This window comes from Bufo bufo, chromosome 9 (genome assembly GCF_905171765.1).
Source record: "Bufo bufo chromosome 9, aBufBuf1.1, whole genome shotgun sequence".
Lineage (NCBI taxonomy): Eukaryota > Metazoa > Chordata > Amphibia > Anura > Bufonidae > Bufo > Bufo bufo.
This window is the reverse complement of record NC_053397.1, coordinates 103,366,051-103,378,444: the sequence shown is the minus strand read 5'-3', so window position 1 is coordinate 103,378,444 and position 12,394 is coordinate 103,366,051. Positions and strand designations below refer to the sequence as shown.

General features: G+C 44.2%; 1 protein-coding gene across 1 annotated transcript in view; it reads left to right on the top strand.

Annotated features, from left to right (window-relative positions):
* Positions 1-12,394, top strand: part of GLRX2 (glutaredoxin 2) — a 100,405-nt gene that overhangs the window by 80,860 nt on the left and 7,151 nt on the right. The window contains exon 4 of the mRNA XM_040407616.1: positions 4,572-4,745. Coding sequence (XP_040263550.1) covers positions 4,572-4,745 — 174 coding nt within the window. The remainder of the gene's footprint in view (positions 1-4,571; positions 4,746-12,394) is intronic.

The following is a 12,394-nucleotide window of genomic DNA, read 5'->3' as shown; positions in this document are numbered from 1 at the left end:
AATTGCTGTTGCAAGGGCAATCTCCCTTGAATAAGAAAACTGTTATCTTGTCATAAGAGTAAGGCCTCTTTCACACAAGCGTGTCTGGATGCGTTGCTGCAAACCTGCGCGAGTAGGTACCCAATTGCAGTCCGTTTTGACTGCGATTGCGTTCCATTGTTCAGTTTTTATCACGCGGGTGCAATGTGTTTTGCACGCGCGTGATAAAAAAACTGACTGTGGTACCCAGACCCGAACTTCACAGAAGTTCAGGTTTAGGTTCAAGGTTGTGTAGATTGTATTATTTTCCCTTATAACATGGTTATAAGGGAAAATAATAGCATTCTGAATACAGAATGCTAAGTAAAATAGGGATGGAGGGGGTTAAAAAAATAATAATAATTAACTCGCCTTAATCCACTTGTTCGCGCAGCCGATCTGTGAGGAAAAGGACCTGTGATGACGTCACTACGCTAATCACATGGTCCATCGCATGATCCATCACCATGTATTCAGAATGCTATTATTTTCCCTTATAACCATGTTATAAGGGATAATAATAATCGGGTCTCTATCCCGATCGTCTCCTAGCAACCATGCGTGAAAATCGCACCGCATCCGCACTTGCTTGAGGATGCTTGCGATTTTCACGCAGCCCCATTCACTTCTATGGGGCCTGCGTTGCGTGAAAAACGCACAAAATAGAGCTTGCTGCGATTTTCACACAACGCACAAGTGATGCGTGAAAATCACCGCTTATGTGCACAGCCCCATAGAAATAAATGGGTCCGGATTCAGTGCAGGTGCAATGCGTTCACTTCACGCATTGCACCCGCGCGGAAAACTCGCCCGTGTGAAAGGGGCCTAAGGCCTCATGCACACGACTGTATGCGGACCCATTCACTTCGATGGGGCTGCAAAAGATGCGGACAGCACTCCGTGTGCTGTCCGCATCCGTTCCGAGGCCCCGCAAAAAAAAAAAAAAAAAAATAGCATGTCCTATTCTTGTCCGTTTTGCGAACAAGAATAGGCATGTCTACAATGGGCCGCCCGTTCCATTCCGCAAATTGCGTAAGGCACAACAGCGGCTTCCGTTTTTTGCGCATCCGCGGTTTGCGACCTCAAAAAACGGCACAGTCGTGTGCATGAGGCCTAAGGGAGAGAAAAATTAGAGGAAAGAGAGAGAGGACAGAGTGTAAAATGACTGGTGTTATTAGTCTTGGCTAAAGTTAACTGCTCACCCAACCCGGTATGTTCCTAGGTAGGTACATGTTAATAGGGCCCTAAAAGTCTCATTCAGGGTCGAGAGCGATCTTCCGCGGTGTGAGTGTCCCTGTTTTTCTTTTTTGCCTTTGGTGTCTCCCTGTTCCCACCGGTCTCCAAGGTGCAATCATAGGTAGTATCGGAAGGGCTGTTAAAGGGATTCTGTCACCACATTTTACCCCCTACAGTAAAACATAGCTACTTGTAGGACTCCCTGAGCTGTATTAAATGATGCCTTTATTAACTAATGGTCTTGATTTATTTCTTTATAAAATCGATTTTAGTGATATGCTAATGACTTACATAAGGTGCCCAAGGGGATGTCCTTTCCTAACTTGGTGCCCAGCCGCACCCCTCGGTCCGGTGCCCGGCGCCGCCTTCCTGAGTCCAGCACCGCCTCTAATATAATATATTCAAGAGCCGGCGCGCTGATGTAATCCCTGAGCCTGTTTGAAATCCCGCGCGTACACACTACACACTGTAGTCTGCGCCCGTGCGGACTACAGGTAATGGCATCGTCGAGCGTAGTGCGCATGCGCACCTCGCTCGACGATGCCATTACCTGTAGTCCGCAATGGCGCACCGGACCGAGGGGTGCGGCTGGGCACCAAGTTAGGAAAGGACATCCCCTTGGGCACCTTTATGTAAGTCATTAGCATATCACTAAAATCGATTTTATAAAGAAATAAATCAAGACTATTAGTTAATAAGGTCATCATTTAATACAGCTCAGGGAGTCCTACAAGTAGCTATGTTTTACTGTAGGGGTAAAATGTGGTGACAGAATCCCTTTAACTCTTGAACTGGATTCCAGTCCTCGATTTGTAAGTCGGCGATATCAAGGTATTCATATAATCTTTAAAGATCAATGTGCGTTCTCCCCACCATTTTCCTCTGCGTATTGATGATTAGGCAGAAGGGATATAGCCACCGATAGATTAACTTGTGGTCCCGTAGCACATCAAGTAGAGTTTTCTACTTGATGGTTTCTTCTTTTCTTCAGTGTCATCGGCGACAGATCTTGGTAAATAGAAATGGTGGTACTAGCGTACATTATCGGTGATTAAGATCTGGTGGCTTATCGGATTTTTTCCTTAATCTGAAAGCTTGTAAGCTTGCATATTATGTCTCTCGGCTGCTCCGTGGGGCCTGGTGGAGGTCTAAATGCAGGGTGTGCTCTTTCCAGCTTTATCTCAGCGGCCATGTCTGCGCCCAGGAGGTCGGTGAAAAAGATGGCGTCTGCTTGTTTAGAAGGGGAAGCCCTTCAGCCTCAGGTTATTCCGCCTACCATGATTGTCCTGGTCCTCCAGCTAATTATATAAGTAGTTTAGGTGGGCCTGTGTGTGATCCATGTTGTGTGAGATCGCTGTCTCAAAGTCCACCATAGCTGTTTGTGACGCCTCCACTAAATCCACTCTGTCTCCAAGTTGCTTCAGGTCCTGATTAAAGTCCTTTATCTCCTGCATAAGAGGGTCTAGCGCCTCAGCAAGTAGTTGCCGCATAAATACCCTGGAGACAGGCTGCTGATCTTGTGAGGTGCCGCAACTTCACTTCCTTCTTCTTCAGAGTCTGGGGCCTCATGTAGTTGGGTTGCGCCCGCTCACGGCGCCATCCTGTCTTGAGACCTCATGTGTGGCGCGGACGCCTTTTTCACAAATCTGTCCAGGTTTCCTTGCCCAGTTACCGATTTTATCTCAACAGGAGTGTCCTTGGACTTCTCTTTAGTGAGTTTGCCCATGTTTGCTGATTTTCTTGGGCTTAGGATGCCCGCTCCCTAACAATCCTCAGCAGAGCTCACACAGCTGTGTGCATGCGGCTCGGCTGCTGGGCTACGCTCTCCTCCATTACACCAGTTTTGATAAATCTCCCCCAGTGTCTCTTACTACTAGCAGCTTCTTCATGTAGTTTTTCACCTATAGCAGGGATCCGCAACCTTCGGCACTCCAGCTGCTTTGAAACTACAGCTCCCAGCATGCAAACATGCTCGGCTGGTCTCCTAACTCCCATAGAAGTGAATGAAGCATTCTGGCAGTTGTAGTTTCTGAATAGCTGGAGTGTCGGAGGCTGCTGATGCCTGACCTATAGAGTAGGTGATGTGAAAAAGCCTGAAGAAATGTCAAGAGCTACAGTATGCTGTATTTTTAAAAAATAAACAAGAAAGACAAAAACTGCCATCTAATTAACAAAAATGCCAGTATGAAAGAAGCGCTTGTGTGTCCTGTGTTTCATATCTCCCAAAGACCTTCACCAGACATCTGGAAGTGCTGTTTTTATTACAGAAAAACTGGCAAAAAATGCCATAAAAAAAAGCAAAAGTGCAGAAAAATGCCACTGAAACCCTATTGGACAAATTAACTAATAGTTTTGTACTTTGCACTGTCTAAGAATATGAATCACAGTCTTAATAGTAGACAAATGTACTATTTTAGTAAATAATGTGGAGTAGTGTGGAAGAAAAATTTGTCCATGTGCCACAATTTTGTCTGTAGACCAAAAATGTGTCCATTGTGCAAAACAAAACTGTAGTCTAAGTTTACGCCACCTATAAATTGGTGTACTTTTACTCCAGAAATGCACCACAGAGCCACGTCCCCTTTCATGTTAAACTTCACCCCTTGTCACACCACAAGTAAAAAGCTTAGAAAAGAGTGTAAAACAGTAAATGTGATGCAAAGCAATGCATACTAGTTTTTTGGTGGAAAATGCACCAAAAAAAGGGCACATGGATAATGAGAATGATGAATGCGAATTAGTAAAGAGGTCCAGGTTATCTATAGTACATGTTACATAACCTAAAAGGATTCCTACTAGAAGAAATACACAATGAGGTTATTTCCTAAAGGTTTTCTAGCGCACAATGTTTGTAACCTGGTATGTAGGATAGGGGGCAGCTCGGTTCATGCCCAAAATGGCACTTATTTTACGAATGCTGATAACTGGGATGTTCTGCAGATCCCCCTCCTTGGTTCATCTCATCAAGTTACTAAGCATTCAGCTGACAATCATCTATGTATATGACCAGAGTTGGGATTGCAGGTCCACCGTGCTTGTGGCACAGATATAGGGACAAGGGCGCAGCTGACAGCAGTACAGTGGACAGCGCTAGCTCACGTCTGCTGCCTCTGTCACCTAGTGCAGGATATATTATGTCATTCTAAATGTACAGTATTTAGATGGAAAACATTGAAGATGCATAACGGTGTACCGTAAATGCTGCCAAAACAGCCTGTCAGATTACTGGATATTGACGGGAATAGGCTATTTTTATAGGAATTATAGTATGTCACCAAGAATATATGGTTATCAATAAAATTGTCATCTTTTTATAGGACACTGTCTCTCAAAATTGTGTAGTAATTTATTCAAAGACCACATGTCCATATTGCAAAATGGCCAAAGATGCGTTTAACAGCATAAACGTGAGCTATAAGAGCATTGAGCTGGATGAAATAGATGGACGGCAGCTTCAAGAAGCACTTCACCAACTGACCGGGGCTAGAACAGTAAGTAATGAAACCTCTGTGAGATGACCACCTTAAAGGGAACCTGTCACCTCTACTATGCTACCCTCACTGAGCGTTTCTAAATGTTCATTGTGCTACCCTAAACATATAAATTACACTTTTAATTTCATTAATTTCATTTGCAGACGAATTCAGTAAGTATTATGCATTTTTGTACTTCCTGCCTTTTATGTAAATTAACATAAGAGTCATATCTTGTGTGACCAGAGAAGAGTCATATTTTCAAGCTCTGACTCATCTCAGGTAATTTGCATATGTATCAAATCGTTTTTTTTTACACAATAAAAGCACACAGAGCTATGGGGACTGGATACTGCGGATGTGCTAGCGGCCATCTAGCAACCCATGTCCTCAGCTCTATACACAAAATCCAGATAACAGGTTCCCTTTAAGGCCCCTTTCAGATGAGCGAGTGTCTCACTGCAGACTCGCAGCACCGGAGTCACATAGCATTACATTGATTTATGATGCTATATACAGTTCCGGAATGTATTAGATAACAGTGACAGCATTATGTCAGTGTCCTCTAATACATTCCAGAACTGTAAGGGTTACATAGCATCATAAACCAATCTAATGCTATGTGACCCTGGCAGTGCTGGGAGTTCAGGCCAGGTGCCTTGCTGCGAGTCCGCAAGCCTAAAGTGGTTTCCTGGGTGTTTAATATCCTTAGGATATCATCAAGATCAGATTGGCAGGGGTCAGACTCCTGGAACCCCGACTATCAGCTGTTTGAGGAGGCCACAGCCTCCTTGTAGCTTACCACGCACAGCACCGCTAATTGGGTAACATTAGGGGCAGCGAGAGGGGAGTGTCTATGTAACTAGCTTGGTGGGAGGAGCTATAAACTAGCTGGGTGTTAGGGGCAGTGATAGGCCAGTGTCTATGTAACTAGCTTGGTGGGAGGAGCTATAAACTAGCTGGGTGTTAGGGGCAGTGATAGGTCAGTGTCTATGTAACTAGCTTGGTGGGAGGAGCTATAAACTAGCTGGGTGTTAGGGGCAGTTATAAGGTGTAACTAGCTGGTGGGAGGAGCTATAAACTAGCTGGGTGTTAGGGGCAGTGATAGGCCAGTGTCTATGTAATTAGCTGGTGGGAGGAGCTATAAACTAGCTGGGTGTTAGGGGCAGTGATAGGCCAGTGTCTATGTAATTAGCTGGTGGGAGGAGCTATATATTAGCTGGGTGACCGCTTAAAAGGAATCAGTGCAGGCAGCATGTTATAGAGCCTAAGGAGCTGAGCAGATTGACATAGTTTTGCAGGAAAAGATTCTGGAAAACTTGTAATTTGTGCATTTAATCCTCGGCTCTTTTTTTATGAATAGGAGTCATGTGAGCGGTCCCACTCGGTGATTGACAGCCTTCCCTGTATGCAGATAAGTCATGCAGAGTTAGCTGTCAATCAGCCGTCAGGACCGCCCACATGACTCCTGTGCAGAGGTTTAAATGAATAAATTACAGATTTTCCTGAATATTTTCCCACAAAACTGTTTATCAATCTATCAATCTGCTCAGCTCCTCCTGCTCTATAACATGCTGCCTGGAGATTGCACTGCATTTCATGGTGACAGGTTCCCTTTAAATATCCATTTTTTTTTAGTGTTTTATTTTAGTTTTTTGTTATTGCACCAGAAAGCCTGAGTTACACTAAAGACGCTGTATCCATACACAGATGGTAGAAACCGACCCTTTTTGTCTGAGCGGTGTCTGGTGTTACTGCTCATCCTTGGTTACAGCTTGTGATGTACAGGGACATGGACATTGTTTAATACTAGTTGACCATTAAGTGTCCATATTTGGCCACTATATGGTAGTATTACTTTGCGGTATGCAGGAAGTCACCGCTGCGGCCAAAAAATGTCTCGGCTGCAACCCAGCAGAGAGGTCAGAGCAGCACCATAAGGCCTCATGCACACGACCGTTGTTTTATTCCGTGTCAGTTGTTACGTTTTTTGTGATTTTCTGCGGACCCATTGACTTTCAATGGGTCCGTTGAAAACTCGGTTAATGCGCACCGTTTGTCATCCGCATCCGTGATCCGTGGTTCCAGTCCGTCCAAAAAATATAACCTGTCCTATTTTTTTCACTGAAAACGGTTCGCGGACCCATTCAAGTCAATGGGACCGTGAAAAAACGCGGAGGCACACAAGATTGTCATCCGCGTCCGTTTTTTTTCCTATAATTTGCATGGCAAACTTGACTTAGACTTTTTTTTTTACTTTCCTTCATGTCTGGTGATCCTCCAAAAATAAAGGAAGACACACGGAAACAAAAACAGATCACGGAACAACTGACCCCCATTTTGCGGAATGGAACACAACGGTCGTGTGCATGAGGCCTAATACACATTATATGGAAAACCCCTTCATCTGTTAGTGTGCTCTTCTGTAAATGCAATTTGTACTGACATTTAGTGGCCAGTTAAAAAACTACAATTATCATTATTTGTAATCTACAACAAAATTAATAAAAAAGATACAAGAATAGTTTTAATGTATTTTAACTTGTCATGAAATCAAAGACTACGTTTTACTCTTATAAAGTGATTTGGTTTCTTGATATTTTAAAATGTTAAAGGGTTTGTCCGGGTTCAGAGCTAAACCCGAACATATCCCCGTTTTCACCCAGGCAGGCCCTCTGATATGAGCATCTGATGGCTCTCCCTTGCCCTGCGTTGTATTGAGCAGAGTAAGAGCTTTTTGGTTTACATTTTTTATTGCTAGGTGCAGGCTTCCACCTAGCAGTGTTCCTGGTGACTTCACTGGCAATGATGGGTGTGCTTTAGCGCTGCCCTAGCCGTTTACAGGCTAGCACAGCGGTAAAGCCCGCCCATAAGTGCCGGTGTACAGCAATAAACATGGACCTTTTAATCTGAACTGCGTTGGCGTGATACTAAATTGTTGGCATTTGGGTTCATACATAGCAGGAACAGTTTGGGTGATTGTGGTACAGTATTGTGCAGTGACAAGCACCAAAATTCAGGACCCTTTACTAAAACTGTGTATAGAAAACCTGCATCTGATGTACCGCTATTTTTTTAATTGAAAGCAATAAATTTCATCACCACTAATCCCACATTCCCACTAATCAAAAGTAATGCAAAAAGTATAACACATTTTGAGTTGCCTAAATAATACGCATATTATAAAGAATAAATAGAATGAGTGTTCAGGTTGTCTGGCTATATACAGCGTGTGTGTATGTGTGTGTGTATATATATGTATGTGTGTGTATATATATATATATATATATATATATATATATATATAATACCACAAATAATGCAGCAGCACAGTCAGATGTGGAGCTCTGGGTGCAAGAAATCCTCACAGAGGCTGGCTTGTCCTCCAAGATATATATTCAAAGAATGAAGAGGCAGCACTTCCAGTTGTTAGGTGATAGGGTGACGACCCCAAACTTTATTCCAGCTACGTTTCTGCCTTCTCAATGAGGCCTTTGTCAAGCTACAACAGTGCTACACTGTGGGGTTTATATACCCACAATCCAATACAAATTGGTGCAATTAGTGAAACCACATGTGCACAATAAAATCACATGATCCCAAAGACGTCACATCTCACATGACTATTTGTGTAAACATATTCTACATGTCAAAATTTTTTTATACAGAAGTGGTAACATATTCAATAGTGAAGTACCTACTTAATAGGTTCTATATATATCATACATAGTGTTCCAATGTGCTGTATCAATATCCCTCGTGTACAGCTTCTAATTACACATATGTGAATACAAAAAGTGCTCCATCCATTAAGGGTTAAAATCAAATACTCGATGCAGCTGCATCATATTAAACTTTAAAAACTTTTTGGGACTAACCGTCATTGATCAGCCCGGCGCGTTGGCATCAGCGTCCCTCCGTCAGCCAGGCGCATGCGCCGCGCCATGCGTCATCCGTCCACCTCCCCACGTCGTCGCGTCATCACGCACGCACCCTGGAACGCAACTTCGCCCAGTGGAGCGCACAGTGAACATAGCGGCGGCGGGGGGAGGGAAAGAGAAGACACATGACCGGACACACTGCCGAGGCGTCAAGGGGGCGTGCCTGTAACCATGGTGACACAGTGGAAATCAATACAAAACAAAAAGAGAGGGACATCGAGGCAGTCACGAGCGCATAATTACCTAGCCAACCTGCATATTGATGTGCAAATGAACCCAGGAGTGGCGGCCACTACAGCATCCATACACTGACCTGACGCAGTGCGCCCCCTAGGTTAATGTGCACATCCAGAGTGAAAAATCTGTGCAGTTGCAATGGGAGGGATCCATCCCATCTCCATGCAATAAAACATGGTATATACACAGCCAACTTCTGGCTTATAGATTCCCGGTCCGGGTTGGCATCAAGTACCATTCTAGTAAAAATTGATGCAGGTCGGGTTGTCCTAACGTGCTACACGTGACTTGTCATCAGCGCCCCTCCTCAGCATAAGCCACTGGTCACCATTATGTCAGCGCGCTGGGGTGGTCCATATACGGAGCAGTCCAATCATGAGACAAAGGTTCATTGTGTTCTTCAAAACTTCCATCTATAAATAAACCAAAGATATATGAGTGTATTTATCATACAAATGATTACAAATAGCACTGTTGTATATCCTCCCCATTCGACTCAACGAATAATATCACCTCCACATCTGATGAGCAAATAACACATTACCTATCCACATAACTCCCATCTGCATTCAGCATTAAGACCATCAGGTCTAAGTGTACGCAATTTGTGTATCCACATGATCTCACGTTGTTTCAACTTTTTCTCCCTGTTACCTCCCCTTTTAAGTGGGGGAATAAAGTCTATCACCCTGAACTTGAGATCCTTTTCCCTGTGTCCAGCCTCTACAAAGTGTTTGGACACCGGGAGGTCTCTCCGTTTCTGACGGATGGAGTACCTGTGATAGTTCATTCTCGTCTTCACATCACAAGTAGTCTCCCCAACATATAGGAGGCTACAGGGGCATGTCAATAAATAGACCACGAATGAACTATCACAGGTCAAGAAATGTCTGATCTCAAACACTCTATTGGTCACTGGGTGTGTAAATGTTTCTCCCTTCAACATATAGTTGCAGTTTACACAGTTCAAACATGGATAGCTTCCAAATCTTTTTCGACCCATGTATGTCTGAACTGCGGTTTTATCACCTGCCACCTCTGCTCTAACCAATTTGTCCCTCAGACTGTCAGCTCTCCTGTAGGACATCAGGGGGGGTGTAGAGAATTCTTTCACATGGCCAAAATTGCTACTCAGTATAGGCCAGTGTTTCCTAATAACCCTTGCTACTTGAACACTTCCTTCAGTGTAGGTGGAAATGAATGGTATTCTAGCTTGTTCAGTCACTCTCTTAGGGTTCCTAGGTTTCAGATCATCCAGATGTTTCTGTATTAATCTCTTGGGATACCCTCTATTTAGAAATTTCTCGGCCATCTCAGACAGTCTTTTATTTTTTACAATAGGATCTTTTACAATGCGCTGGATACGGAGGAACTGGCTCCGTGGCAAAGACTTGACCATAGGCCGCGGATGGCAGCTCTCAAATCTCAAGAGCTTATTGCAGTCCGTCGGTTTAATGTACAAGTCAGTTACCAGCCTCCTATCTTGTTTCCTCACCATAGTGTCCAGAAACTGGACCTGCTCAGTGGAGTGCGTCAGAGTGAACCGGATTTCAGGATCCATATTGTTCAAAAATTCATGGAACTGGGTCAATTCACCCTCAGTGCCCTCCCAGATGACGAACACGTCATCTATGTATCTCCACCACCCCAGCACATGGCTGAAGTGGTGGGACACATAGACGTGTCCGGCCTCCAGGTCTGACATGAAAATGTTGGCATAGGTTGGTGCCATATTTGACCCCATTGCGGTTCCGCGTAATTGGAGGTAGTAGCCATTTTGGAAAGCGAAATAATTGTATCTGAGCACTACACCGAGCAGGTCAGTTATGAACTCCTTACATTCATCAGTATAATGTGTTGAGATCAGACATTTCCTAACAGCCTCCACACCCCTATCATGATTGATAGAGGTGTAGAGACTGACCACATCAAAAGATGCTAGTATAGTCATGGGTGTCACTTCCACTCCAGCTATTCTGTCTAGGAAATCGCCTGTGTCCTGTATGTACGATCTAGCTGAACAGGCAAACCGCCGAAGAATCCTGTCCAGAAAGATCGCCAAATTAGAGAGTACAGATTCCCTCCCGGAAACTATGGGTCTCCCCGGGGGGTTACACATGCTCTTATGAATCTTTGGTAGCACGTACATTAATGGTGTCTTGGGATGTGTAACCAATAGGAAATTGTACAAAGACTCATCAATCAGACCTCCTAGTTTGGCTCCATCAAGTACCCTGGTAATGACTTTAATCACTTCAAACTTGGGGTCATGATTCAACCGTTTGTAAACCAGAACATCACCCAGTTGTCTCTGTATCTCAGAGATATACCTTGCGGTGTCCATTACAACGACGGCTCCCCCCTTATCAGCGGGTTTCACTGTGAGGGAGCCGTCGTTGCACAGCTCACCCAGGGCCCGTATCTCAGCAGATGTCATGTTCGGGTGTTTGAGACCACTGGTTTGTAAAGAGTCCTTAAACCCTTCCATCTCCACCTTCACTGCATTAATGTACGTGTCAATAGCTGGACTTCTAATCTGTGGCGTGAAGTCGCTCTTCACGTGTAATCCAACACTGTGAAGGGAGAGTTCACAACTTCGTGCATCAGTATTTACAATTGACTGCTTCTCAGAAAACCAGACCTTCAACTTAATATTCCTAAAAAATTTTTGTAAGTCGACCTCAAGCTGAAACCAGTCAATACCAACTGAAGGACAGTATGATAGGCCTTTAGCCAAAAGTTCAGTCTGTGCAACTGTTAAGACTTGCGAAGATATATTTACCACCACTGATGATTTCTCTTCCTCGTGGGCCGATTCTTTACTGTGCGCTGATCTTTTTCTCCATCTGTATTGTCTTTGTCCCCCACGTCTGGTCCTTTTGGATCTGGAGTGGGGCCTAAAAAACGGTCATCACGCCGCTGTTCCATTTGCATGGATCCCACTTCTGTAGCCGCTTTCATTCTCTGGGTAGAATTACTGCTGTTGTTCCTGATATTGGTGGTGTTACCATAGTTAGGTTGTCGTCTCTGATTTCTCTGTTCTTGCCATGTGTACACATTTCCCCGTTTGTAGTCCTCCTCATCTCGTAGCCATTTACGCCGCTTAATCAATTCTTGCTCTTTTCTGAATTTCTCCAGATAGGCAGAACAATTGGTTAAATAAGTGTCATAGTCCTGTATAGGGAGAGCATCTTTCAATTTAATATCAGCTCTTTCGAACTGCTCACGTGTTGCTCCTAGTTCATGCTGAAGAAACTCCAGATTTAGCAATATCACATCTAGGGCATACTTGTTGGAGATTTGTGTGAACTTGTGTGCAAATTTGCTATCAGCCGGAAATAGACTGGGCTTCAGTTGGGAGCGCATACCCCTTGGGATTCTGTGCGACCTGTAGTATTCAGCTAAAGTCGCCAGATGCAGCTCCATTGAGGCCAACCTCTGTGAGGATTTCTTGCACCCAGAGCTCCACATCTGACTGTGCTGCTGCAT